This window comes from Mesoplodon mirus (genome assembly GCF_964341445.2).
Source record: "Mesoplodon mirus genome assembly, chromosome: 5".
Taxonomy (NCBI): domain Eukaryota; kingdom Metazoa; phylum Chordata; class Mammalia; order Artiodactyla; family Ziphiidae; genus Mesoplodon; species Mesoplodon mirus.
The window spans coordinates 79,319,031-79,346,120 of record NC_138980.1 but is presented as its reverse complement, the minus strand read 5'-3'; the positions used below and the strand labels follow the sequence as shown (position 1 = coordinate 79,346,120).

At 40.2% G+C, this 27,090-nt stretch overlaps 1 protein-coding gene and 1 pseudogene across 2 annotated transcripts in view; one reads left to right on the top strand and one right to left on the bottom strand.

The window, feature by feature from the left end:
• Nucleotides 1-27,090, top strand: part of LMNB1 (lamin B1) — a 70,955-nt gene that overhangs the window by 15,195 nt on the left and 28,670 nt on the right. The window contains exons 3-6 of the mRNA XM_082623111.1: nucleotides 19,753-19,909; nucleotides 20,553-20,678; nucleotides 23,681-23,851; nucleotides 25,270-25,395. Coding sequence (XP_082479237.1) covers nucleotides 19,753-19,909; nucleotides 20,553-20,678; nucleotides 23,681-23,851; nucleotides 25,270-25,395 — 580 coding nt within the window. The remainder of the gene's footprint in view (nucleotides 1-19,752; nucleotides 19,910-20,552; nucleotides 20,679-23,680; nucleotides 23,852-25,269; nucleotides 25,396-27,090) is intronic.
• On the bottom strand, nucleotides 1,928-2,216 carry LOC309805212 (protein S100-A2-like; annotated as a pseudogene). Its single transcript has one exon. The product of its transcript is annotated as a protein S100-A2-like (transcript).

The following is a 27,090-nucleotide window of genomic DNA, read 5'->3' as shown; positions in this document are numbered from 1 at the left end:
GAAGGGTCAGAGAAGCAGGAACAATACCTCAAACACTGTAGAACTGATCTTCTTTGGGAGCTTTTATGTCTGAGGTCACTACTGAAACCACTGAATTGAAAAAACAGTGTATAGCTATACCTCAGGACTAGGAAGCTGTCACTGCTGTTGCTGTAAGAACAACTGCCTCATGACACCAAGCAAACTGGAGAATGGACTTAGAATGGACATTATTTCAGAAGAACTTTACAGACCAATATCCCTTATGAATATAGGTGCAAGAGCTTCCCTTGTGGCGCAGTGGTTGAGCGTCCGCCTGCTGATGCAGGGGACATGGGTTCGTGCCCCGGTCCGGGAAGATCCCACATGCCGCGGAGCGGCTGGGCCCGTGAGCCATGGCCGCTGAGCCTGCGCGTCCGGAGCCTGTGCTCCGCAACGGGAGAGACCACGATGGTGAGAGGCCCTCGTACCGCAAAAAAAAAAGAAAAGAAAAAAAAGAATATAGGTGCAAAAATACTGGCAAACCAAACTCACCAACATGTAAAAGGATTATACACCATCACCAAGTGGGATTTATCCTGGGAATGCGAGGTTGGTTCAGTCTGTGAAAGTAAACAGTGTAATATACCTTATTAATAGAACAAAGGACCAAAACCATGTGATCATCCCAATAGAGGAAGAAAAAGCATTTGACAAAATGTACCAGTCCTTCATGATAAAAATATTCAAATGAGGGATAAAAGGGAACTTCTTAACTTGGTAAAAGGTATCTGTGAAAAACCTGTAGCTAACATCGTATTTAATGGTAAAGACTGACTGCTTTCTCCCTAAGGTCAGGAATAAGACAGGGTTGCCCACTCTTACCACTTATATAAAACATTGTATTGGAGGTTCTAGCCAGGGCAGTTAAGGAAGAAAAAGAAATAAAAGGCATTCAGATCAGAAAAGAAGTAGTAAAACAACTACACAGTTGACGCCTGAACAGCATGGGGGTTGGGGGGGCCGACTTTTTTTTTTTTTTTATAAATTTATTTACTTATTTATTTTTGGCCGCATTGGGCCTTTGTTGCTGCATGCGGGCTCTCTCTAGTTACGGTGAGCGGGGGCCACTCCTCGTTGTGGTGCGCGGGCTTCTCATTGCGGTGGCCTCTCCTGTTGCGGAGCACAGGCTCCAGACGCGCAGGCTCAGCAGCCGTGGCCCACGGGCCCAGTTGCTCCGCGGCATGTGGGACCCTCCCGGACCAGGGCCCGAACCCGTATCCCCTGCATCGGCAGGCAGATTCTCAACCACTGCGCCACCAGGGAAGCCCAAGGGGGGGCCGACTTTTGCAAGGCAAAAATCCATGTATAACTTACAGTCAGCCCTCTGTAGCCAAACAACGGCAGATCATGTAGTACTATAGTTTTTACTATTGAAAAAAATCTGCACATAAGTGGACCCTTGTAGTTAAAACCTTTGATGTTCAAGGGTCACCTGTGTCTTTATTTGCAGATGAAATGATTCTAAGAAAATCCTAAGGAATCTGTAAAAAACAAAAACTAAAAACTCTTGAAAGCTAATAAACAAGCTCAGCAAGGTTTCAGGGTATGAAAGCAATGTACAAAAGTCAGCTGTATTTCTGTAAACTAGCAGTGAACACTCCAAAAATGAAATTAAGAAAACTTCATTTTCCGTAGCATCAAAGAGATGAAGTACTTAGGAATAAGTTGAACAGAAGAAGTGCAAGACATGTATACTGAGAATCACAAAACATTGTTGAAAGAAATTAAAGAAGTGGAAGGACATCCTATATTGATGGATTAGAAGACTTAATATTGGCATATATATATATATATATTTGGCGGGGGGGGGTGTCAAGAAGTAAAAACATCTACTGAATATAAAACTAAAAAAGACAGAGTCCTCCTGGGCCCAAGAGACCCATGGCAGGGAGCCAAGAGTTCTGCATCAGGGCTGCTCTGGGGAGCCCTGGAAGAAGTCATTGCACAAGGTAGTGATAAGGGGTAGAAAAACAGTGTACTCCTGAAAGTCCACCTACTGGTTGCTGTTCTCGTCCAGATCACCCATCAGCTTCTTCAGGCCCTCCTCATCCACCTTCTCTGCCACAAAGTTGGGCAGCTCCTTGTGCAGAATTCCTTCATCTCCCCCTTAGTCAGCTTGAACCTGTTGCCCTCTTGGAGTACTTGTGGAAGGTGGTGACCATCACAGCCAGAACCTGCTTCAGGGGACTGGACATCTTGGATCTGGGGCTGCTGGTCTTGGAGGGTCTCCTGGGGAGGTGGGGGTTGGCTGTGGTTCTTCTGGGACCATGAAAGCTGGTGGCGGACATTTTGGGGAGTATCCATCTGCATGAACTCTCCTCGAGGCGGACATCTTGCCCAGGTAACCAGCACTGAGACCTGGCCCCACCCAACAGCCTGTAGGCTCCAGTGCTGGGACGCCTCAGGCCAAGCCGCCAACCAGGTGGGAACACAGCCCCACCCATCAGCAGACAGGCTGCCCTAAGACTTCCTGAGCCCACAGCCGTGTCTAGACACCTTAATATTGTTAAGATGGCAGTTCTCCCCAAACTGACCCACAGATTCATTGCAGTTTCTATCAGAATCACAGCTGCCCTGTTTGTAAATTGAGAAGCTGAGCCTAAAATTTAAATGGAAATGCATGGTATCCAGAATAGCCAAAACAATCTCAAAAATTGGAGGAGTCAGTTCTTGGTTTCAAAGTTTACTACAGTGATGTGTGTGGTATTGATATAGGATAAAAGAATTTCAGGTTTTAATGACCCTGCTTGTCAGCAGCAAAATTGCCACAAAGACCAGGATGGTGGCCCCATGATACTTCCTTCTTTCATATCGCTTATGGATGTATTAGAGTATCTAATTTGCATCCAGAAACCTAGCTGCAAGAGATTCTGGCAAATGTAGTTTTTAGTTTTCTAGTTTAAGAAAGCACAACTGGGAGGGTGGTATGGCCATTGGGTGAGTCAATTCACAGAGTTTTTCTCAGAGGTCTGATGACTATTGTATGTCCTCTGTATTCAGAAGTAGGGCTCTAAAAATCTGATGGGAAGTTCTACGCGCGAGTGGGGCTTCTTGACTAAGCTTCATTGTGTAACAGTGGAATCATTTCATTGGGAACACCCAGTATCAGTGTCTTCAGGTCTTCTCTCTTGGGCTTTGGCTGCACAGCGTACTTCAAGCTGAGGGAGATTGGGAGGCAACATCAGCATCTGTAAAAGTCCACTGGAATTCTCCTGCCTTTTCAGTATGGTAGTGCTGCCTTTGGCTGTACCAGGTGACACCAGGTCTGAGATTCTGTTTTACTCCTTAGAGAGTAAACCTTTCCTCTTTTATCCTGGTGAATGAGGGGCCACTGGCCCAGGAGTGTGATCTGCTTTGCTTCTTAGATAGATTTTCATCTAGTCCTACTTCAGAGTACTAGGGTATCTCTTGCTATCAACGGTATCTGCGGTATAAATTAGGTTACTTCTCACATAGCCCTGTGTCTGGCTTTGGGATTCAGCACTCTTGGGTGGACTAAGCTTGTTTTCACTCATCTAATTTCAGCTTCTAAAATTTTGTTCTTTCCTCACCAGTTGTTTTCATTGTGAATTTGTTCCTCAGTTGTTTAGTTGTGTTTCTGGAAGGGGTAATAGTGGAGTAATGTCTAATGTGCCATTTTTACCCAGAAGTTACATCAGGTGTTCTTGCAGCACTGTGTACTTTTTTGTCTTAGACAAGAAAGTTACTGACAAGTTTGATTTGTTAAGACAATTTTGATTCCCTTGTGATTGATTGATTCCCTTATTAGAGTGGAATCTCTCTGTGGACAGGGCTAGTGTCTGATTTTGCTTCTTCTTGTATCAGCACATTCCCTAGCACTCTCTAGGCTCCCCCCAAATAATTATTGACTTAGTAATAACCATTTTTTTAGGAGACTATTTTCCTATAAGATTGGGTTGCATATAACTCATAGAGGAGCAGTGAAATAACTAATGATACTAGTAACTGTATTGTTGGATAAAATCTGGGTTTGAAAAGTGATTTTCTGATGTGAAAAATGGCTATTGGCATAAAATCAGTCTCTTTCTGACCACACTGTATAAAATGATCACCCTCCTCTCTTCTCTCTCTCTTTTTTAAAAATAAAATTTATTTATTTATTTATTTATCTACCTATTTATTTAGTTATGGCTGTTTTGGGTCTTCGTTGCTGTGTGTGGGCTTTCTCTAGTTGCGGCAAGTGGGGCTACTCTTCATTGCGGTGTGCGGGCTTCTCATTGCGGTGGCTTCTCCTGTTGCAGAGCACGGGCTCTAGGTGTGTGGGCTTCAGTAGTTGTGGCATGTGGGCTCAGTAGTTGTAGCTTGTGGGCTCTAGAGTGCAGGCTCAATAGCTGTGGCGCATGGGCTTACTTGCTCCTCAGCCTGTGGGATCTCCGTGGACCAGGGGTTGAACCCGTGTCTCCTGCATTGGCAGGTGGATTCTTAACCACTGCGCCACCAGGGAAGTCCCTCTCTAACTCTTCATTCTGATTTATTTTTCTTCAAAATACTGATTACCCCTACTGTATAGGTATTTGTTTATTGTTTGTTTCTCCCCAGTATAGGGTACCTTCCATAAGATCAGATGGTATATATATATATATATATTTTTTATTTATTTATTTATTTTTTTTTGCGGTACGCGGGCCTCCCACTGTTGTGGCCTCTCCCGTTGCGGAGCACAGGCTCCGGATGTGCAAGCTCAGCGACCATGGCTCAGGGGCCATGGCTCAGGGGCCTAGCCGCTCTGCGGCACGTGGGATCTTCCCGGACCGCGGCACGAACCCGTGTTCCCTGCATCGTCAGGAGGACTGTCAACCACTGCGCCACCAGGGAAGCCCCGGGGTGGTATGTTTTGTTCGTTGCTGATTTACACACACCCAGATCAGTGGCCTGGCATATATAACAAAGTTGTGATTGTTGGTTGTTTTTTTTCCCCAATAAGTCATTTTTTGTTAGGACTTAAACTGTATGTGTCCACTTCCCATTCCTGTGTCTATTATGTCAGTGGATTTCTTTTGTTCAGAGAAATGGTTCTGTGGTCCAGTGTTGGTCTTACTGAATATTTTTCCTAATTTTAATCTGATTGCAATTAGGGATTGCCTGATTTTTTTTTTTTTTTTGTGGTACGCGGGCCTCTCACTGTTGTGGCCTCTCCCGTTGCGGAGCACAGGCTCTGGACGGGCAGGCTCAGCGGCCATGGCTCATGGGCCCAGCCGCTCCGTGGCATGTGGGATCTTCCCGGACTGGGGCACGAACCCGTGTCCCCTGCATCAGCAGGCGGACTCTCAACCACTGCGCCACCAGGGAAGCCCAGGATTGGCTGATTTTGATTGGGTTGTTGCTAATGTGTTGACTGCTCAGTTTATTGAATGAGTAGTAGAATTTTATTACCATCAGAAATTATCCATTGCAGCTTTTGAGTTTGTTCAGAAGCATCTTAGTCTTTTGCTTGTGTCAGAGGAGACCCTTGTTAATGGAATTGTGTTAACACGACTTTCTGGAGATTTTGTGTATTAAATTACATTTATCTTAATTGTAGAGAAGTTCATTGATTTTTCATAGTAGAAATATTGTGGATCACATCTCTTCTCCCTTTGGAAGGGAAGATACTTTGAGGACAGTATTGAAGCTGATAAATGAATGTTAGGGCAAACACATTTAATATGCAGTTTGAGTCTATTATTTTGAGAGAGATTACTTAGTTTCAGGACAGAAGGTTTTTGTTTGGGCATATTAATATCCTTTACCTTGAGCCCAAATAAAGTTTATTTTTCCTCTAAAAGTCTGGACCATGGCTAGATAATAAAAATGGCATGTTGATTCTGAACTCTAGGTATGAAGAGAGCCTCAGAAATGGGATTATTTGATAGTCAATTGAATAACTGCACTAGTGTTGAGTGGTGTTTAATTGCCACCAGACAGCTAGCTGTTCAGAAGAACCTTGCTGTATATTAACACAGAGCTCAAACAGCTGGGCCTAATTGGCCTGGCTCTCCATGTAGAGTGGGTCTGTTTTGAAGGATTTAAAAATCTTTGTTTTGTGGATATGATTAGAAATAATTTTATTAAGAATGGTTCCTGTTATCTGATTGCAGGTAAAAAACTAAATGGCTTTTCCCTTTCATTCCCTGTAATTTGTTTGTTTTTCTAAATAAGAATGGTCCTGAGGTGAATGTCAGAGATGAGTGCTGAGTAAGAAAGGTAGCTGGACACAGGCCTTGAAATCATTGGCATGAGTTCTTCGTGTTGGTCTTTCATCTTCCTTTGTAGTCTCATTTCCATTTGGAGATTATAAATTAGGAAGAATTATCAGTCTGAGTTTATTGAGTAGCTACTCTTTTTTTTTTTTTTTTTTGGCGGTACGCAGGCCTCTCACTGTTGTGGCCTCTCCCATTGCGGAGCACAGGCTCCGGACACGCAGGCTCAGTGGCCATGGCACACGGGCCCAGCTGCTCCGCGGCATGTGGGATCTTCCCAGACCGGGACATGAACCCATGTCCCTGCATCAGCAGGCGGACCCTCAACCACTGCACCACCAGGGAAACCCAGCTACTCTTATATAAGATGAACCTGACAATCTATAATAGCTTCTCAAAATTGCTAAGAAGTGATCTAAGCAACCAGAGAGTTGCCTAGTATTTTGCTATAGAATATTCTGAATGGGATTTAAAACTAACTTCAGAATCAGTTTTGGTTTCCGTAAGCTGTTGTTTTATCTGACATGTGAAGGCAGTCATTTAAAAAATCCAGATGCTTGAATTTCTATTTTTTATCTTTAGAAACATGAATATTTCTTGTCTGTTTTTTTCAGATGTGTAGCTTTTAAAAGTCTGTATTCTTAAGTCTATCAATATTATACTTTGGGTGAATTTTTTCATAAGAATACACATCTCCAACAGATTTTATGCATTTAGCAAGCATTTGGTGAACACAAATTCTTGCCCTTATCTATTCTTGTATATATGCAGTGTAATAATCTTTGGTGAGTTTCATGGAAATGCCATTTAATATCCAAAAACTAATTTTGTATACCTTTTTCTAGGTATGTAATTATTCTGCCTCTAAGAGACCATCTAATAATTGAGGTCTCATTTTGAATTGCTTAAAGTAACACTTTGTTCTTATATTTCTGTATATGAGAATCAATGAACAAGAACAAAAGTACTTGCGAAAAAAGTGAAAATTAATGGCACTTGTAAAAGACGGAATCCAAACCCAAGCATGTGTATAGATCCCATACTGAAAATGAACATGGATTCTTTGTTCATGGGTACCTAATAGGTGTTTTAGAGAAGCTGAATTCAGGGACTTTTGTGGCTGTGTTACTAGTCAAACTAGAAAATTCAGTCAGCTGAGCGTCTGTGATATATACTGACTTGTATGGTATAAACTGACCAGTGAAATGTTAACAGAAAGGCAATAATTTGCCAATGCTTGATTAATTAAAACTGTAATTTTTAATTAACAGTTTTTAATTTAAAAACTGTTCTGTAATGAGTTTCAGATTATGTCCTATGTATGTGTTTGTCCCTCCAGTTCTGCTTCTTGGTTTTTGTTTCATACTAATTCTTTGTTCCCTGTTTAAGTGATCAGTCTAATTTTTGAAGTGTTAAAATTATAATATGATTCAAGTAGTTATTATATACTTACTAGGTTTTAAGTTATTTTCTGTGTCATATATATGTGATATGACTTTATTTAAATGCTCTACAATTACTACCTAGCAATGCTGCATTTACCCTCATTCATTTTCCAGAACTTCTGTAATTGGTTGCATTTTCTTTCTTTCTTTTTTTAAAAAAATATTTATTTATTTTGGCTGTGCTGGGTCTTAGTTGCGGCACGTGGGATCTTCATTCCACCATGCAGGATCTTTAGTCGTGGCACGTGGACTTCTTAGTTGCAGCATGCAGGCTTCTTAGTTATGGCATGCATGTGAGATCTAGTTCCCCGACCAGGGATTGAACCCGGGCCCCCTGCATTAGGAGTGCGAAGTCCTACCCACTGGACCACCAGGGAAGTTCCGGTTGCATTTTCTAATCTCCACTTCCTTATTGGTGGGAGTAGTCTGGAATGGGGTACCCTTAGACAAATGAAGGATATTCCTGAGGGAGTGGGATACCTGAGTCATCCAAATAGAAAGGGTAGTACAGAGTCCTAAGCGAGTAGACACTGAGTTCCAGAGCCAGGTAATTCAGTGCAGAAGCCAGGGTTGAAATGCTGATCCTAAAACAAGTCAAGTTCAAAGAGTTCGTAAGTTGAAAAACCAAGATGATTAAAGCAGTGTGAAGTACAGTGGCATTGCTGGTAGTCAGAGGTGGTCAGGAGTAATTTAGAAAGTAGCAAGTAACGAGTTGTATTTAGGTTAGTCCTACAGGCCTCAGGAGATTATAAGGACAAGTCTCAGATTGTTAATTAGAACCAGGTTCTGTTGGAGACGTACATCACTGAGGCTATGTCTGTTACTCTTGACTCACTGCTATAGAATGTTAACAGGAATGTAAATGTATCCTTTCCAGCTGATTATTTTTTTTAATGGTCAGATATTCAATTAGACCTGGTTGCTTGCTATGACTGACAGTCAAGCTTACTTGAAATGAAAGCTAATTTTATTTATTTTTATTTATAGATAAGTGTTTTAAAATATTTACTTTATTATTTATTTTTGGCTGCGTTGGGTCTTCGTTGCTGCGCGCGGGCTTTCTCTATTTGTGGTGAGCGGGGGCTACTCTTCATTGGGGTGTGTGGGCTTCTCATTGCGGTGGCTTCTCTTGTTGTGGAGTATGGGCGCTAGGCACGTGGGCTTCAGTAGTTGTGGCTCGCGGGCTCTAGAGTGCAGGCTCAGTAGTTGTGGCGCATGGGCTTAATTGCTCCGTGGCATGTGGGATCTTCCCGGACCCGGGCTTGAATCCGTGTCCCCTGCATTGACAGGCAGATTCTTAACCACTGCGCCACCAGGGAAGCCCTAATTTTGTTTATTAAGGAAGGAAATTCTTAATTAGAATAGAGTGTTAATTACATTTTATAAAACTTTTTTTTTTTTTTTTTTTTTTTTGCGGTACGCGGGCCTCTCACTGCTGTGGCCTCTTGCGTTGCGGAGTACAGGCTCCGGACGCACAGGCTCAGCAGCCATGGGTCATGGGCCCAGCCGCTCCGCGGAACGTGGGATCTTCCCGGACCGGGGCACGAACCCGTGTCCCCCTCATCAGTAGGTGGACTCTCAACCACTGTGCCACCAGGGAAGCCCTTTATAAAACTTTTTTCCTAGCTGCAATTAAAGGTTAGGTTCTCAGGTGAACATCTACAGTAAATCGGTATGTTTTCTGACTTACAGTCAGCAGTGTGCATACATGAGAACGTCTCCTTATCTGGAGGTAGGAATAGGCAGGTCAGTAAGTGAACAAATCCAGTTAGGAAATATAGTCAAAGAAAAATGCCAATCTCTTCAGTGATACTTTCTGATAACTTTGGATTCCTGTCTAAATTACTCTTTGTTGCGGAGCATTGTCAGATGTTACTCTGTGCTTAGGTAATGTGTATTTTTCTGTTCATGTACGAATGTTTTATGATGTCAGTTTTGCAGGTTTCTGCACTTTGACCGTGCGCTGGTAATTAGCTCAAGACTTCCTGCATCATTTTTTAAAAAAATAAATTTATTTTTTTCATTTATTTTTGGCTACATTGGGACCTCGTTGCTCTGTGTGGGCTTTCTCTAGTTGTGGCGAGCGGGGGCTACTCTTCGTTGCAGTGTGCGGGCTTCTCATTGCAGTGGCTTCTCTTCTTGTGGAGCACGGGCTCTAGGCGCGCGGGCTTCAGTAGTTGTGGCACGTGGGCTCAGTAGTTGTGGCTTGTGGGCTCTAGAGTGCAGCCTCAGTGGTTGTGGCGCACGGGCTTAGTTGCTCCACGGCATGTGGGATCTTCTCGGACCAGGGCTTGAACCCGTGTCCCCTGCATTGGCAGGCGGATTCTTAACCACTGCGCCACCAGCAAAGCCCTCCTGCATCTTTTTTTTTTTTTTATGATAAGGGTTTATTTCTCACTCCTATGTCCTATAAAGGCTCAGCTGCCACTCTGTTCCATATCTCCATACTGAAGCCAAGCTGATGGAGCAGCCTCTCCTGGGAACATTTCCTGTCATTGAGACAGAGGGAAAGAAAGATGGGAAACTATGTTCGTAGTGTCACTTCTGCCCACTTTTCATTGGCCAAGTGAGCCCATAGCTACGCTGGAGTTCAGCAGGGCAGGCTTTTATTTATTTATTTATTTTGTAAGTATATTTATTTTTGAATTTTATTTTATTTATTTTTTTATGCAGCAGGTTCTTATTAGTTATCCATTTTACACATATTAGTATACATATGGCAATCCCAATCTCCCAATTCATCGCACCACCACCACCGCCCTGCCACTTTCCCTCCTTGGTGTCCATACGTTTGTTCTCTACATCTGTGTCTCAATTTCTGCCCTGCAAACCGGTTCACCTATACCACTTTTCTAACCTAACCACATACATGCGTTAATATATGATATTTGTTTTTCTCTTTCTGACTTACTTTACTCTGTATGACAGTCTCTAGATCCAGCCACGTCTCTACAAATGACCCAATTTCGTTCTTTTTTATGGCTGAGTAATATTCCGTTGTATACATGTACCACATCTTCTTTATTCATTTGTCGGTCAGTGGGCATTTAGGTTGCTTCCGTGTCCTGGCTATTGTAAATAGTGCTGCAGTGAACATTGGGGTGCATGTGTCTTTTTGAATTATGGTTTTCTCAGGGTATATGCCCAGTAGTGGGATTGCTGGTTCATATGGTAGTTCTATTTTTAGTTTTTTAAGGAACCTCCATACTGTTCTCCATAGTGGCTGTATCAATTCACATTCCTACCAGCAGTGCAAGAGTGTTCCCTTTTCTCCACACCCTCTCCAGCATTTGTTGTTTGTAGATGTTCTGATGATGCCCATTCTAACTGGTATGAGGTGATACCTCATTGTAGTTTTGATTTGCATTTCTCTAATAATTAGTGATGTTGAGCAGCTTTTCATGTGCTTCTTGCCCATCTCCATTTCTTTGGAGAAATGTCTATTTAGGGGCCTCCCTGGTGGCGCAGTGGTTGAGAGTCCGCCTGCCGATGCAGGGGATACGGGTTCGTGCCCCTGTCCGGGAGGATCCCATATGCCGCGGAGCGGCTGGGCCCGTGAGCCATGGCCGCTGAGCCTGCGCATCCGGAGCCTCTGCTCCGCAACGGGAGAGGCCACAACAGTGAGAGGCCCGCATACCGAAAAAAAAAAAAAAATGTCTATTTAGGTCTTCTGCCCATTTTTGGATTGGGTTGTTTGTTTTTTTAATATTGAGCTCCATGAGCTGTTTATATATTTTGGAGATTAATCGTTTGTCCGTTGATTATTTGCAAATATTTTCTCCCATTCTGAGGGTTGTCTTTTCATCATAGTTTCCTTTGCTGTGTAAAAGCTTTTAAGTTTCATTAGGTCCCATTTGTTTGTCTTGTTTTTATTTCCATTACTCTAGGAGATGGATCAAAAAAGGTCTTGCTGTGATTTAGGTCAGAGTCTTCTTCCTATGTTTTTCTTGAAGAGTTTTATAGTGTCCGGTCTTACATTTAGGTCTCTAATCCAGTTTGAGTTTATTTTTGTGTGTGGTGTTAGGGAGTGTTCTAATTTCATTCTTTTACATGTAGCTGTCCAGTTTTCCCAGCACCACTTACTGAAGAGACTCTTTCCTCCATTGTATATCCTTGCTTCCTTTGTCATAGATTCGTTGACCATAGATGCATGGGTTTATCTCTGGGCTTTCTATCCTGTTTCATTGATCTGTATTTCTGTTTTTGTGCCAGTACCACGTTGTCTTGATTACTGTAGCTTTGTAGTATAGTCTGAAGTCAAGGAGCCTGATTCCTCCAGCTCCGTTTTTTCCCCTCAAGACTGCTTTGGCTATTCGGGGTCTTTGGTGTCTCCATACAAATTTTAAGATTTTTTGTTCTAGTTCTGTAAAAAATGCCATTGGTAATTTGATAGGGATTGCATTGAATCTGTAGATTGCTTTGGGTAGTATAGTCATTTTCACAATATTGATCCTTCCAATCCAAGAACATGGTATATCTCTCCATCTGTTTCTATTATCTATAATTTCTTTCATCAGTGTCTTATAGTTTTCTGCATACAGGTCTTTTATCTCCCTAGGTAGGTTTTTTCCTAGGTATTTTATTCTTTATGTTGCAATGGTAAATGGGAGTGTTGCCTTAATTTCTCTTTCAGATTTTTCATCATTAGTGTATAGGAATGAAAGAGATTTCTGTGCATTAATTTTGTATCCTGCAGCTTTACCAAATTCATTGATTAGCTCTAGTAGTTTTCTGGTGGCATCTTTAGGATTCTTTCTGTATAGTATCGTGTCATCTGCAAACAGTGAGTTTTACTTCTTCTTTTCCAATTTGTATTCCTTTTATTTCTTTTTCTTCTTTGATTGCTGTGGCTAGGACTTCCAGAACTATGTTGAATAATAGTGGTGAGAGTGGACATCCTTATCTTGTTTCTGATCTTAGAGGAAATGGTTTCACTTTTTCACCATTGAGAATGATGTTTGCTGTGGGTTTGTCATATATGGCCTTTATTATGTTGAGGTAGGTTCCCCCTATGCCCACTTTCTGGAGAGTTTTTATCATAAATGGGTGTTGAATTTTGTCAAAAGCTTTTTCTGCATCTATTGAGATGATCATATGTTTTTTATTCTTCAATTTGTTCATATGGTGTATCACATTGATCGATTTGCATATACTGAACAATCCTTGCATCACTGTGATAAATCCCACTTGATCATGGTGTATGATCCTTTTAATGTGCTGTTGGATTCTATTTGCTAGTAATTTTTTGAGGATTTTTGCGTGTATGTTGATCGGTGACATTGGTCTGTAGTTTTCTTTATTTGTAGTATCTTTGTCTGGTTTTGGTATCAGGGTGATGGTGGCCTTATAGAATGAGTTTGGGAGTGTTTCTTCCTCTGTAATTTTTTGGAAGAGTTTGAGAAGGATTAGTGTTAGCTCTTCTCTAAATGTTTGGTAGAATTCACCTGTGAAGCCATCTGGTCCTGGACTTTTGTTTGTTGGAAGTTTTTTTTTTTTTTGCGGTATGCGGGCCTCTCACTGTTGTGGCCTCTCCCGCTGCAGAGCACAGGCTCCGGACGTGCAGGCTCAGCGGCCATGGCTCACGGGCCCAGCCGCTCCGCGACATGTCGGATCTTCCCGGACCGGGGCACGAAGCCGTGTCCCCTGCATTGGCAGGCGGACGCTCAACCACTGCGCCACCAGGGAAGCCCACTGCGCCACCAGGGAAGCCCTGTTGGAAGATATTTAATCACTGTTTCAATTTCATTACTTGTGATTGGTCTGTTCATATTTTCTATTTCTTCCTGGTTCAGTCTTGGAAGATTATACTTTTCTAAGAATTTGTCCATTTCTTCCAGGTTGTCCATTTTATTGGCATAGAACTGCTTGTAATAGTCTCTTAGGATGCTTTGTATTTCTGCAGTGTCTGTTGTAACTTCTCCTTTTTCATTTCTAATTTTATTGATTTGAGTCCTCTCCCTCTTTTTCTTGATGAGTCTGGCTAATGGTTTATCAATTTTGTTTATCTTCTCAAGGAACCAGCTTTTAGTTTTATTGATCTTTGCTGTTGTTTTCTTTGTTTCTATTTCATTTATTTCTGCTCTGATCTTTATGATTTCTTTCATTCTGCTAACTTTGGGGTTTTGTTCGTTCTTCTTTCTCTAGTTCCTTTAGGTGTAAGGTTAGGTTGTTTATTTGAGATGTTTGTTGTTTCTTGAGGTAGGATTGTATTGCTATAAACTTCCTTCTTAGAACTGCTCTTGCTGCATCCCATAGGTTTTGGATCATCGTGTTTTCATTGTCATTTGTCTTTAGGTATTTTTTGATTTCCTCTTTGATTTCTTCAGTGATCTCTTGGTTATTTAGTAATGTATTGTTTAGCCTCCATGTGTTTGTGTTTTTTACATTTTTTTCCCTGTAATTGATTTCTAATGTCATAGCACTGTGGTTAGAAAAGATGCTTGATAAGATTTCAATTTTCTTAAATTTACTGAGGCTTGATTTGTGACCCAAGATGTGATCTATCCTGGAGAATGTTCCATGCACACTTGAGAAGAAAGGGTAATCTGCTGTTTTTGGGTGGAATGTCCTATTAATCTCAATTAAATCTATCTGGTCTCTTGTGTCATTTAAAGCTTGTGTTTCCTTATTAATTTTCTGTTTGGATGATCTGTCCATTGGTGTAAGTGAGGTGTTAAAGTCCCCCACTATTAATTGTGTTACTGTCGATTTCTTCTTTTATAGTTGATGGCAGTTGCCTTATGTATTGAGGTGCTCCTATGTTGGGTGCATATATATTTATAATTGTTATATCTTCTTGGATTGATCCCTTGATCATTATGTAGTGTCCTTTTTTTTTTTTTTTTTTTTTTGCGGTATGCGGGCCTCTCACTGTTGTGGCCTCCCCCGTTGCGGAGCACAGGCTCCGGACGCGCAGGCTCCGCGGCCATGGCTCACGGGCCCAGCCGCTCCGCGGCATGTGGGATCCTCCCAGACCGGGGCACGAACCCGTATCCCCTGCATCGGCAGGCGGACTCTCAACCACTGCGCCACCAGGGAGGCCCTGTAGTGTCCTTTTTAACATTCTTTATTTTAAAGTCTATTTTATCTGATATGAGTATTGCTACTCCAGCTTTCTTTTGATTTCCATTTGCATGGAATATCTTTTTCCATTCCCTCACTTTCAGTCTGTATGTGTCCCTAGGTCTGAAGTGGGTCTCTTATAGACAGCATATATATGGGTCTTGTTTTTGTATCCATTCAGCAAGCCTGTGTCTTTTGGTTGGAGCATTTAATCCATTCACGTTTAAGGTAATTATTGATATGTATGTTCCTATTATTTTCTTAATTGTTTTGGGTTTGTTTTTGTAAGTCCTTTTCTTCTCTTGTGTTTCCCACTTAGAGAAGTTCCTTTAGCGTTTGTCGTGGAGCTGGTTTGGTGGTGCTGAATTCTCTTAGCTTTTGCTTGTCTGTAAAGCTTTTGATTTCTCCATCGAATCTGAATGAGATCCTTGCCAGGTAGAGTAATCTTGGTTGTAGGTTCTTCCCTTTCATCACTTTAAATATGTAATGCCATTCCTTTCTGGCTTGTAGAGTTTCTGCTGAGAAATCAGCTATTAACCTTATGGAAGTTCCCTTGTATGTTAATTGTCATTTTTCCCTTGCTGCTTTCAGTAATTTTTCTTTGTCTTTAATTTTTGCCAGCTTGATTACTATGTGTCTCAGCGTGTTTCTCCTTGGGTTTATCCTGCATGGGACTCTCTGTGCCTCCTGGACTTGGGTGGCTATTTCCTTTCCCATGTTAGGGAAGTTTTCAACTATAATCTCCAAATATTTTCTTGGGTCCTTTCTCTCTCTCTTCGCCTTCTGGGACCCCATAATGCAAATGTTGTTGTGTTTATTGTTGTCCTAGAGGTCTCTTAGGCTGTCTTCATTTCTTTTCATTCTTTTTTCTTTATTCTGTTCCGCAGCAGTGAATTCCACCATTCTGTCTTCCAGGTCACTTATCCGTTCTTCTGCCTCAGTTATTCTGCTATTGATTCCTTCTAATGTAGTTTTCATTTCAGTTATTGTATTGTTCATCTGTTTGTTTGTTCTTTAATTCTTCTAGGTCTTTGTTAAACATTTCTTGCATCTTCTCGATCTTTGCCTCCATTCTTTTTCCGAGGTCCTGGATCATCTTCACTATCATTATTCTGAATTCATTTTCTGGAAGGTTGCCTATCTCCACTTCATTTAGTTGTTTTTCTGGGGTTTTATGTTGTTCCTTCATCTGGTACATAGCCCTCTGCCTTTTCACCTTGTCTGTCTTTTTGTGAATGTGGTTTTTGTTCCACAGGCTGCAGGATTGTAGTTCTTGCTTCTGCTGTCTGCCCTCTGGTGAATGAGGCTATCTAAGAGGCTTGTGGAAATTTCCTGATGGGAGGGACTGGTGGTGGGTAGAGCTGGCTCTTGCTCTGGTGGGCAGAGCTCAGTAAAACTTTAATCTGCTTGTCTGCTGATGGGTGGGGCTGGGTTCCCTCCCTGTTGGTTGTTTGGCCTGAGGGTACCCAACACTGGAGCCTCCTCGGGCTCTTTGGTGGGGCTAGTGGCAGACTCTGGGAGGGCTCACGCCAAGAAGTACTTCCCAGAACTTCTACTGCCAGTGTCCTTGTCCTCAAGGTGAGACACAGCCACCCCCCCCCCAGGAGACCCTCCAACAGTAGCAGGTAGGTCTGGTTCTGTCTCCTATGGGGTCACTGCCTCTTTCCCTGGGTCCCGATGTGCACACTATGTGTGTGCCCTCCAAGAATGGAGTCTCTGTTTCCCTGAGTCCTGTCGAAGTCCTGCAATCAAATCCCACTAGCCTTCAAAGTCTGATTCTCTAGGAATTCCTCCTCCTGTTGCCGGACCCCCAGGTTGGGAAGCCTGACGTGGGGCTCAGAACCTTCACTCCATTGGGTGGACTTCTGTGGTATAAGTGTTCTCCAGTTTGTGAGTCACCCACCAGCAGTTGTGGGATTTGATTTTATTGTGATAGCACCCCTCCTACTGTCTCATTGTGGTGTCTCCTTTGTCTTTGGATGTGAGGTATCATTTTTTGTGAGTTCCAGTGTCTTCCTGTCGATGATTTTTCAGCAGTTAGTTGTGATTCTGGTGCTCTTGCAAGAGGGAGTGAGAGCACATCCTTCTACTCCACCATTTTGAACCAATCTACCTGCATCATATATATATATATATATATATATATATATATATTTTTTTTTTTTTTTTTTTTTTTTTTAATTTTTGCGGTACGCGGGCCTCTCACTGTTGTGGCCTCTCCCATTGCGGAGCACAGGCTCCAGACGCGCAGGCTTAGCGGCCATGGCTCACGGGCCCAGCCGCTCCGCAGCATGTGGGATCCTCCCAGACCGGGTCACGAACCCGTGTCCCCTGCATCGGCAGGCAGACTCTCAACCACTGCGCCACCCGGGAAGCCCTACCTGCATTATTTTTAATGAATGAAAAATAATAATACAACTAGAAAACTATGACATCAGTTATGTTCAAGATGTTAACTTGCTGCCTGGCCCATGTTTGTTTTTGTTGTGCTTATATGGCATATAAAACTTACTGATTTGTGGCTTCTTAGCAGATGGAGACTTGTGTAAGCAAAAATTTTTTTCATGACCCATCTAGCTTCGGAAATTGGCAATGTAATAGGGAGGACATCTAGGAATGTGAATTTTAGAGATTATAGAAGTGTCACAGTTATTTTTTCTTGTAGGAAAAGACGTGATATTTTACATCGCATAAAAAAAAGCAGAGTGAGTTTTTGGGGGGAGTGTATGGGGGATTTTCATTTAACAGTTATCAAAACACTCATTGTCTACAGGTTGTCTATACAGACGATAGAGGAATAATAAGTTGGCCGTTGCCCTCAAAGAGTTCTCAGTCTCTCAAGGTAGCTAAGTATATCCACAAATAGATAGGATCAGTATGGTAAGTGTAATATAAATATGTGCCACGTGCAGAAGCAGTGTTTGACTCTCTTCTCTCAAGCCAGGGCGTATAAGGGGTTAGCTTTTATTTGTAATTTTAAGCACATTTCCAACTTCTGATGTATATTTGCTTAATTTGTTCAGTAATGTAAAAGTTACAACTTTAAGAAAGACTTTATAATGGAACAATTTATACTTTTACAGAGTAACAGTGGTATAAGTGACTAAGAACTTGACATCAGATTTCAGCTGGTACCATTGCAGGGCTGGAGGGTACCTATCACAATAAGATAATAGCATATCCTACTCATCCCCTTAGTCCACCACTCCTTGTCTTACCTGGTCTTTATTTTTGTTGAAGAAATCACCATATTCTAGCCATTTAGGTGTACCGTCCTAATTTTTGGCTTCTCAAATTTCCTACACTCCACAAGACCATTGCACAGTAATTTCACTTGTGCTACAACATTCTGAATTTGGAATCATGACATGTATTATTATCTATTAAGCCAATGAAATCAAACAGAACATGCAGTAGCCAGTAAAATTGGTGTGAATTTTTTTTTTTTTTTAAATTCAGTATCCTTCTTGGTGGGCCATTTTGGTTTCTGGGAAGCACAGGTTCACTCTCCTGCCTTGAGTGACCATGTTCAGAAGCACCACATTATGATCAGAGACTTAAATATTAGACAGTGGTGCAGTAGAATTTTTGTAACTGTAAAGTCAGTAATTTTGAGTAAGTAGCTTTTGTAAATATTGTGTAATTCTCTATTATGGTATTTTTCCCTGTCAGCTCTGGTCATTTATATAGTGAGGTAAAGTAATATTCCCTCCACAAGGACTGATTCTTTTCTATGGTTTTCCTAGCTTTCAGACCCAGCACTTGTATGAACTAGGCATTTTTGTTACAAAGTAGTGACTGTATGGAATTTTTTTCTCCCAACAGTCCGTCCCCCCACCCTACCTTCCTAAACAAAGTCTTCAGGGAAAGGCTGCCATCTTGTGGTTTTTAAAAATACAGGATTTAAGGAAAAAGTTATTGTGATATGACTGCTGAGGTTTTATGTGTGTATGTAGTTGTTGTATAATACCAAAATGAGTAAGAAATGAGTACTATTAAATCTTCTCTTCAAACTACCTTTGTTATCCTTTGGATAGCTCTTTTCTTCATTTTATTATAATATTACAATATTTTTTAAAAGTTCTGTTAACTAAAGATTCCTCTGTTAAGCCCACTCTCACACATCAGTAGTAGAAATACTTGTCTGTAATATCAGTTTTAATTAAGAACAGCTATTAAGAATTTTTATGTTATTAAGGCTTTTCCCATATGACTAATTAATGATAATGGACTTATTTGGATTAAAAAATACTGATCTTTAAAATATAATTATTTGACAAAATATACCCTAAGGAACCTTAATTTTATAATGTAGAATTCCATTTAATAAAAAGTGATATTTAGAAGTAGAAGAAACCTTAATTTGAGTTTCATTCTTGGGTAGTTAATAGTATACACAGAAAAAATTAACTTTTCTTCAAAATACTAGGAAGCCCCTTATTTGTAGTTAAGGAAATTTTAAAATCACCTCTTATGTAAGAAATGGAAACTACTTGCAATCTTGGGGTCAGTTAATTCTGAGGTAATGTCAAAGGAGTTTCTATATATCATCAAGTCATAAAATTATTTTTTAAAGTAACATTTCATTTTCACTTATTTAATCACATCGTTTATCTTGATTTATATCTTCTGTACATCTTGTTTTATAATATTCATTGTATTTAAAAATAGTAAATTTCCATTTCTTCAAAAGTGTTTTAGTGAAGCATATAAATGCCTCTTTATAGAAAAAGGAGGACTTGTGTTCTCCCTCAGAGACAACCAGGATTCTGGTATGTTGGGCCTATGGACATTTTAGACCTAGAGTCATTCCTAATCAGGGAAGGGAAATCATTGAAAGAGAAAGTTATTATTCACCAAAAACTCTAGATATAGTGCTCCTGAATTGCTCCTGTAATTTTAGTAGGTTATGGCAGCCTTTATTTAAATTGCCTCTTCTTTTATTTCCCCCTTAAGCAGGGAGGGAGAAGGCTTCAAGTCAGAGGTATAACTTGATTTCTTGCACTTTTTCAAATGTCTTGCAGTTATGCTAAGAAAGAATCTGATCTTAATGGAGCCCAGATCAAGCTTCGAGAATATGAAGCAGCTCTGAATTCGAAAGATGCAGCTCTGGCTACTGCACTTGGTGATAAGAAAAGTTTAGAGAGCGATTTGGAGGATCTGAAGGATCAGGTTGCCCAGGTAAGGTAAACTCTGCTCTTGAGTCGTATTTGGCAGGTTAATTGCCCCATCTGTCTTGATTGATGGATTTTGTAAAATTTATTTTACGCTTTTTACTTTAAAAAATTTATTAAGTTATTTTGGTGGGTGGTTCACCTGCAAGGATAGCCTTGAGCTAGCTAACATATAAAGCACCCTCACCTCTCAGTCCTTGTGTCTGGATTATGCAGATCTTGTTGCTGCTCTCCGTCCTCTCTGTTGTGCTTATGCTCATTCTGTTTCTTGCTCTCACAGCCTATTTCATTATTGTACCAAAATGCGAGGTAAGAAGAGAGAAGGTGTCATAATGGTACTCTGCACACAGGAAAAAATGAAAGTGGTAGCTAATATCGTTAGTTTGAGTTTTGAAATGTAAGTCATAGGTTTCTGTTCATTCCCTGTTGCCGTTTACCAAATTAGAGAGGTGTTTTGATGTGACACTCTGTGGGTGGGACCAGCAGTTAAACCCACAGTTCTGTGATAAATGTTATCATGAGGGACTCTCATACATTAACAAATATATAGAAATTGTAATACTTGATTTGATTCAATCCATAGGTATCTATTAAATTCATTGCTAAATGGTTGCTGTATAATTTTCATTAATTCTTTTTCCTTATATTAGTTGGAAGCCTCTTTAGCTGCTGCGAAAAAACAGTTAGCAGATGAAACTTTACTTAAAGTGGATTTGGAGAATCGCTGTCAGAGCCTTACTGAGGACTTGGAGTTTCGTAAAAACATGTACGAGGAGGTAATTATATATAATTTTATTTTTTTTAAGGAATGGAAAGATCCCAAAAGGCTTTGTTATAAGCTATACGTATGAATAATGGGAAGAATTTTGTAGGCAAATTATTTAAGGCATTGTTGCTAAGACTGCGAGGAAGAACTCAGGGTGCTATGGTAAACTTAAAAGCTTTTACTTCCATCTAACTTAAAAAGGCTTGGCTACAGCTGTTAATTACTATCAACCTCTGCGTTTGTATTAGTTATATGTTTTGCCTAACAAATTACTTCAAATTAACAGATTACTTCAAAAACTTAGTAACTTAAACCACAGACTTTTATTATCTCACAGTTTCTGAAGGTCAGGGATCTGAGAGTTGCTTAACTGGATGGTTGATTCAGGGTCTCTCATGAGGTTGTAGTCAGGCTTTCAGCCTGGGCTGCAGGAACCGCTTTGGAGTTCATTCATAGGTTGTTGGCCAGAGGTATCAGTTCAGCATGGGCTTCTCTATAGGGCTGCTCATGATAGGACTCTTTGAGTGAGTGATGAGAGAGAGAGAGCAAGACAAGCCACATTAACTTCTATTAACTAATCCCAAAGTGATATACCCTCACTCCCCATCACACAGACCAACCAAGATGCACTATGGAAGGGGGATCACACAGCGGGTGAATACCGGGAGGCAGCAACCACTGGGGGCTGGTTACCCAGAGCACTTATAGTTATATATGTATATCTAACAGTGTCATTTATAAGGCGTAACTTCTGGTTAAGCCTTGAGGGGTGAAGGTAGCAACATTTGCCAAAAGAGGAGTGTACTGTAATACAGTTGAAGAAAAGGGAATATATATTTTCTCAAAATTGAAGAGGGTTGGATTTCACCCAGGTTAGAGAACATGCAGTTAAATACATAATGTTTTTAAAAGTAATGTAATTTTGAAAATGGTGACTAACAATGCTTTTGAAATAGAAATTTATTGTAGAAGTTAAATAATTTTTTTTTATTTGGAGAAAAAATAATATAATAAAAATCTGACCATTTTTATGACAATATAGTATTAAACTAGGTATTGTGGGGGCAAAGTGCACTCACTGGATAAGCAGCCAGACTTTGGACAGTTCTTGAGTCAGTTTCCCATTTAAAAATGAAATATCAGCACCTGCTCTTTTTTCTTCAAGGTGTGGTGAGGATCAAAGTGGAATATTGTGTGTGATAGCTTCTTGTAAACTACAGTGAATGCTGTCATATAATTATTATTATCATTATTATTATTTTCAATGAATCTATTTATTTATTATCTATTTTTGGCTGCATTGGGTCTTCGTTGCCGCACGTGAGCTTTCTCTAGTTGCGGCGAGCGGGGGCTACTCTTTGTTGTGGTTCACGGGCTTCTCATTGCAGTGGCTTCTTTTGTTGCCAAGCACGGGCTCTAGGCACTCGGGCTTCAGTAGTTGTGGCGCACAGGCTTAGTTGCTCCGCGGCATGTGGGATCTTCCTGGACCAGGGCTTGAACCCGTGTCCCCCTGCATTGGCAGGCGGATTGTTAACCACAGCACCACCAGGGAAGTCCCTGTCATATAATTATTAACTACAGTTCTGCTTATAAATTGAAGTATCTTTATATTAAGTTGACCTACATTTTTGTTTTGTTTTGTTAAAATTGTCCATGATCTATTATTTCTTACTTTTGACGCTGTGTGTACTCCTGCATCTTTAAACCAGGAGTTGAGTGTTTTTTTCTTTGTAAGTCACTGATTTTACATAAAATGTTAAGTGAAAAACGGCGTCAGTAAAAAGTAATTTAGTATTTTTAGAATGTTTGGGTAGCAAGTTTGAATTTTGGGGTTTTGCCTTTTTGAGAATGAATTTAAAATATTCCTCATTTCTTTTTTTTAACATGGAGAATAAAATTCTATGCAATAAGTATACCTAAATTCCTTATTATGAACAGTTTAGGGGTAAGAAAGAGGAAGGAGAAAAACAGGAAGAAGAGGAAAGGAGGCAGAGAAAGGGCAAAATGATTAGTAGGTACTCAATATTTGTTGAACTAAACCTTTCATTTGCATATTTTCATGATTTAAGTATCATTCATGTCATCAAATAGATGTGAGCCTTGGGAGATTAATGGCAGAACTGGAATTTGAACCCTGGTTTTCTGATTCTATCGAGTGCATCTTCCTCTGGTTAAGAGAAAAATGAGGAAGAAAAACTGCACGCTGTAATATGATACAGAAACATCTTCTTCTTATATCCCCCTCTTGTGGCCTCTTTAATTATTGCCATTAAAGACAGATCTGTTGTATTTTCAGAGCTAGAAGCTAAAATGAAAATTTTATCCTTGGACTTGTGTTCCTAGCCATTCAAGTTTGGATAGTTCCTTAAAACATAATGTGAAGGATTATGCCTATTATTTCTATTCTTTAATAGTGAATTGTCATATGTACTTGAGATAGCAACGTAATATTGTCAATAAGATTCTGTATCAATTGATGTTGATACCTTAACACTACCAGCTGTTAGGATAAGTCATGTAAATTAGCTTGCTCTGTCTATTACATCTTAGTATGCCTAAGAAAAGTTTTATTATGTATAAATCTTCCAGTTGAAGTTTTGCTGATAAGTTTCTAACTTATCTTGTAGATTTTTTTCAGAGTTGTCCTTAGTATCATCAGTACAATTTAGAAAAATAATTATGTGCTATTCAGTGTACCTAGTTATCCACGATTGCATGGTACTTTAGTAAGTCTTCCAGCCATTCCTTGCCTTTAGAGAAATAAATAGGTATGCTACTGAAAAAAACATAAAATTCCTAGGGCTTGAGATGCTACCATTTCTGTCATTAGTTCCAGCTCAAAAATCTTCTCACTTGAAAATGAAGGCAAAAAAGTATCTATTCACATACTTGCCCTAGGACAAAACATGAGGAGCTTGGTGTGTAATACTTCAGATGGCCTTGATGTCACTCAGACTTGTACCAGTGCAGCTATGGTAAGTAACTTGGTTTTATGTCATTTTTCCCCCCTAGGAGATTAATGAGACCAGAAGGAAGCATGAAACTCGCTTGGTAGAGGTGGATTCTGGGCGTCAGGTTGAGTATGAGTACAAGCTGGCTCAAGCCCTTCATGAGATGAGAGAGCAACACGATGCCCAAGTCAAGCTGTACAAGGAAGAGCTGGAGCAGACTTACCACGCCAAAGTGAGCAGACTCTTCTAGGGATGGCTTTACACACTTGAAGCCTTTGTTTCATAGTCTCCCTGAGAACGTGACTTGATGTTTGGTTTGTTCTAGTTTTCTTAAATGAATTCCCTTAGTCTCCATGAATATAAAAAATAGATTTTTTTTAAGAAAGCAGTTTTTTATAAAGTAAATGTTATTAGAGATTATTCAAAGAAAGTAGGGCTATTCCACTTTTATCAAAGGTAAGGTTTTTCTGTTTGTCCAACTGATCATTCATGTCAAGTCATATTAGTTAAACTCCAGCCATCTGAAAATAGCTTTTCCTTCAGTAACAAGTACTAATCTTGTTGGACTGCATCTAGTTCTGACTTCCATGTCATCATTGTACATAGGTTGTGACCACCACACTTTGGGCTTTTTTGAACAAAGGCCAAATGGACAGTGTCTGCAGTTTCCTCTGCCACTAATTATTCATTAAAAAAAGACTATAGAAACTTCTCTCTTGTATTAGGAGACAATGCAAAAATTTATTAAATCACTGAGTATGGGCTTTCATAGTAAATAATTTTAGCCCCATGTGTTAAATGTTACATGATTTGATTAAAAAGAGTTATTAGTGGAAGACTTAGAAAATTAGGGTCATAGAGGTGTTGAAAATAATTTCCATTGCATGGCCTCAAATTGTTCATGTTGCTTTAAATCCATGTTATGAAGTAGTAATTGCCTGGTGAGAGGGAGAGATCTTTTAATCCCTACATTTAGTTGTTCCGCACTTACTCAAGTGCTGGCATTGTGCTGGGCAGTGACAGAGCTAAAGTAAGGATCAGTCGGTCAAAGAGACTCTGGCCTCAAAGGGAGCCAAGGAGGAGACATACATAAAAAATGTGCCTGAGACACATGCAGAACAGAATGCTGTGGGCATTTGGAGGAGCGGGATATTGTTTCTACCAGAGGAGCTGTTTTTTTTGCTTCTGAAAGGAAGTGTGTCTGTTTGGTTTGAAATAACCTCTTAATTAGTACTTTCTGCTTATTGCTTTATATTCTGTATCAGATTTGGTGGGTTAGGGTGTATGATGCTTGTTGTCCTACAAATGCCACCACAGTTAAATTGCTCCTGTTCAGTCTCCTTATTAGCAGTGTTATCTGAGACATTAGAGATATAATGGATGAAATATTGAAGCACTAAATTTTGGGTAAAGACCCAGGTATATCAGCATTGTTAAGCTCCTATATTGGGAATTGAGCCGAAAAGGCAGAAAGACTTTTAAGGTAATTCATAACACATCAGCAAACTTCATGATGCTTTTCCTGTTTCATCAACTAGTTACTGGCAGGGTTTAGGTTTGAAATGAGAAGCCTTGAGATGAATCATGGTTCCTCATTTGTTTGTTCTAATTCACTAGATAAAACTGACTATGGTCTGCTTCCTTATTTAGCTTGAGAATGCCAGACTGTCGTCAGAGATGAATACATCTACTGTCAATAGTGCCAGGGAAGAACTGATGGAAAGTCGTATGAGAATTGAGAGTCTCTCATCTCAGCTTTCTAATCTACAGAAAGAGGTAAGTAAGCATGGGAGTTGTACTTGAAGGCCACTTCCACCACGGTAGTCTACCTGCTCAGCTCTGCCTGAAATCACTTTTCAGAGAGGATAGTATTTTCCTGAATTCTGGTTTCAGAGTGCTGTCCAGATTTTTTTCTGTTCGTCATTTCATAAGCATCCTCTGAGCAGAGACTGTTGTTCCTGACCTAATAGATTACTCAGAGCTGCCCTTGAGGGTGCAACCTGCTGGCTTATTCCTTGGGTTTACCCCAGGTTTTCTGACCCATCCAGCAGCCTGATCTCCACATAGTGCTCTTTCCAACGTACTCTTTTTCATCCCATTTAGAAACCATAATGAAGAAAAACCTGTAGAAATTCTGTGTGGGTGGTAAATGCTTTGTGTTTCTAGACAAATTCTTTCCGTGCTTAGAATACCCAATAGTTAGTATCTTGGGAAGTAGCATCAATTTGCGTCTTAGTTAAGAATTTAGTGACTCATTGATTCATTGGCACGCCTGTTGCATGACTGTTACTGGTTGTGTTGATGGGTGCCTGTCAGTATGTGATGGTGCACTCTGAGTGCAGTGTAAGCAGGCGTGGACACTGCCTGAAATCTGGTTTTTAGTCTGAGGGTGATGTCGATGTGCACACAAAATACATATACAACCATATAAGAATGCAGAATGTTTTGATAATCTGCTCACCTTAATTACTTGAGAAGTAACTTAAGCTTCTGTTTTCCTTAAGGGAGGAAATTTTGTTGTTTTAAATTTTCCACATGAGTAAACTTTTTTATTCTTGATTAAGCTTTCTTTTTCTTTTGTTTTTAGTAATATTCTTTTCTGATTGTAAAACTGAAGACATTTATTGTAGGAATTTAGAAAGCAATGAGTTATGTAAAACAGGGTGATGTAAAAAAAGTTAATTAAAAAATAGAAGTTTTTACAATGCCTATCATGTGTACTTTATTACTCACAACATAAATTTAAAAATTATTTTGGACCTATTTTGTTCTGATAGTATTTTGAAGTTTTCATGTAACAGTAGAGCTGGAAGGACAAGGAACTTTGAGTTCATTCAGTCTGACCACAGACCTGGGTGAGTTTAATGACCGGCCCAGAGACTGTAGGCTGATAAATGGGTTTCTTTCATAGTTCCCAGTTTTTCCCTTTACACCTCACTCTCTTCAAAGATTTTCTTTTAAGAATTTAACAATCTCACCACCTAGAGGGGTGGGATAGGGAGGGTGGGAGGGAGACGCAAGAGGGAGGAGATATGGGGATATATGTATGTGTATAGCTGATTCACTTTGTTATAAAGCAGAAACTAACACACCATTGTAAAGCAATTATACTCCAATAAAGATGTTAAAAAAAAAAGAATTTGGCCTTTCAGAGAATGCCTGTGAGAATAAGTGCATTCTAGAAAAAAAGAAAATAATTTAACAATCTCTTTTCCATTGCACCATTTAATAGGTACCTTTCTAAAAATAGTCCTGTCTGTTTTTACTCTGAGTTGACATTTACTACTTTTATCCATCTAATAAATCATATTCTAATTATCCCCTCTTCCTCAATTTTATAATTCCCTGTCTTTTGGGGGGTGGGGGGATGTGGCCGGTGCTTAATCCACTTGATTATGCTAGGTATGGATGTTTTACAGATGAAGAGACTAAGACTTGCCTGTGGTTAAATAGTGGTAGGCTCTGAAATTT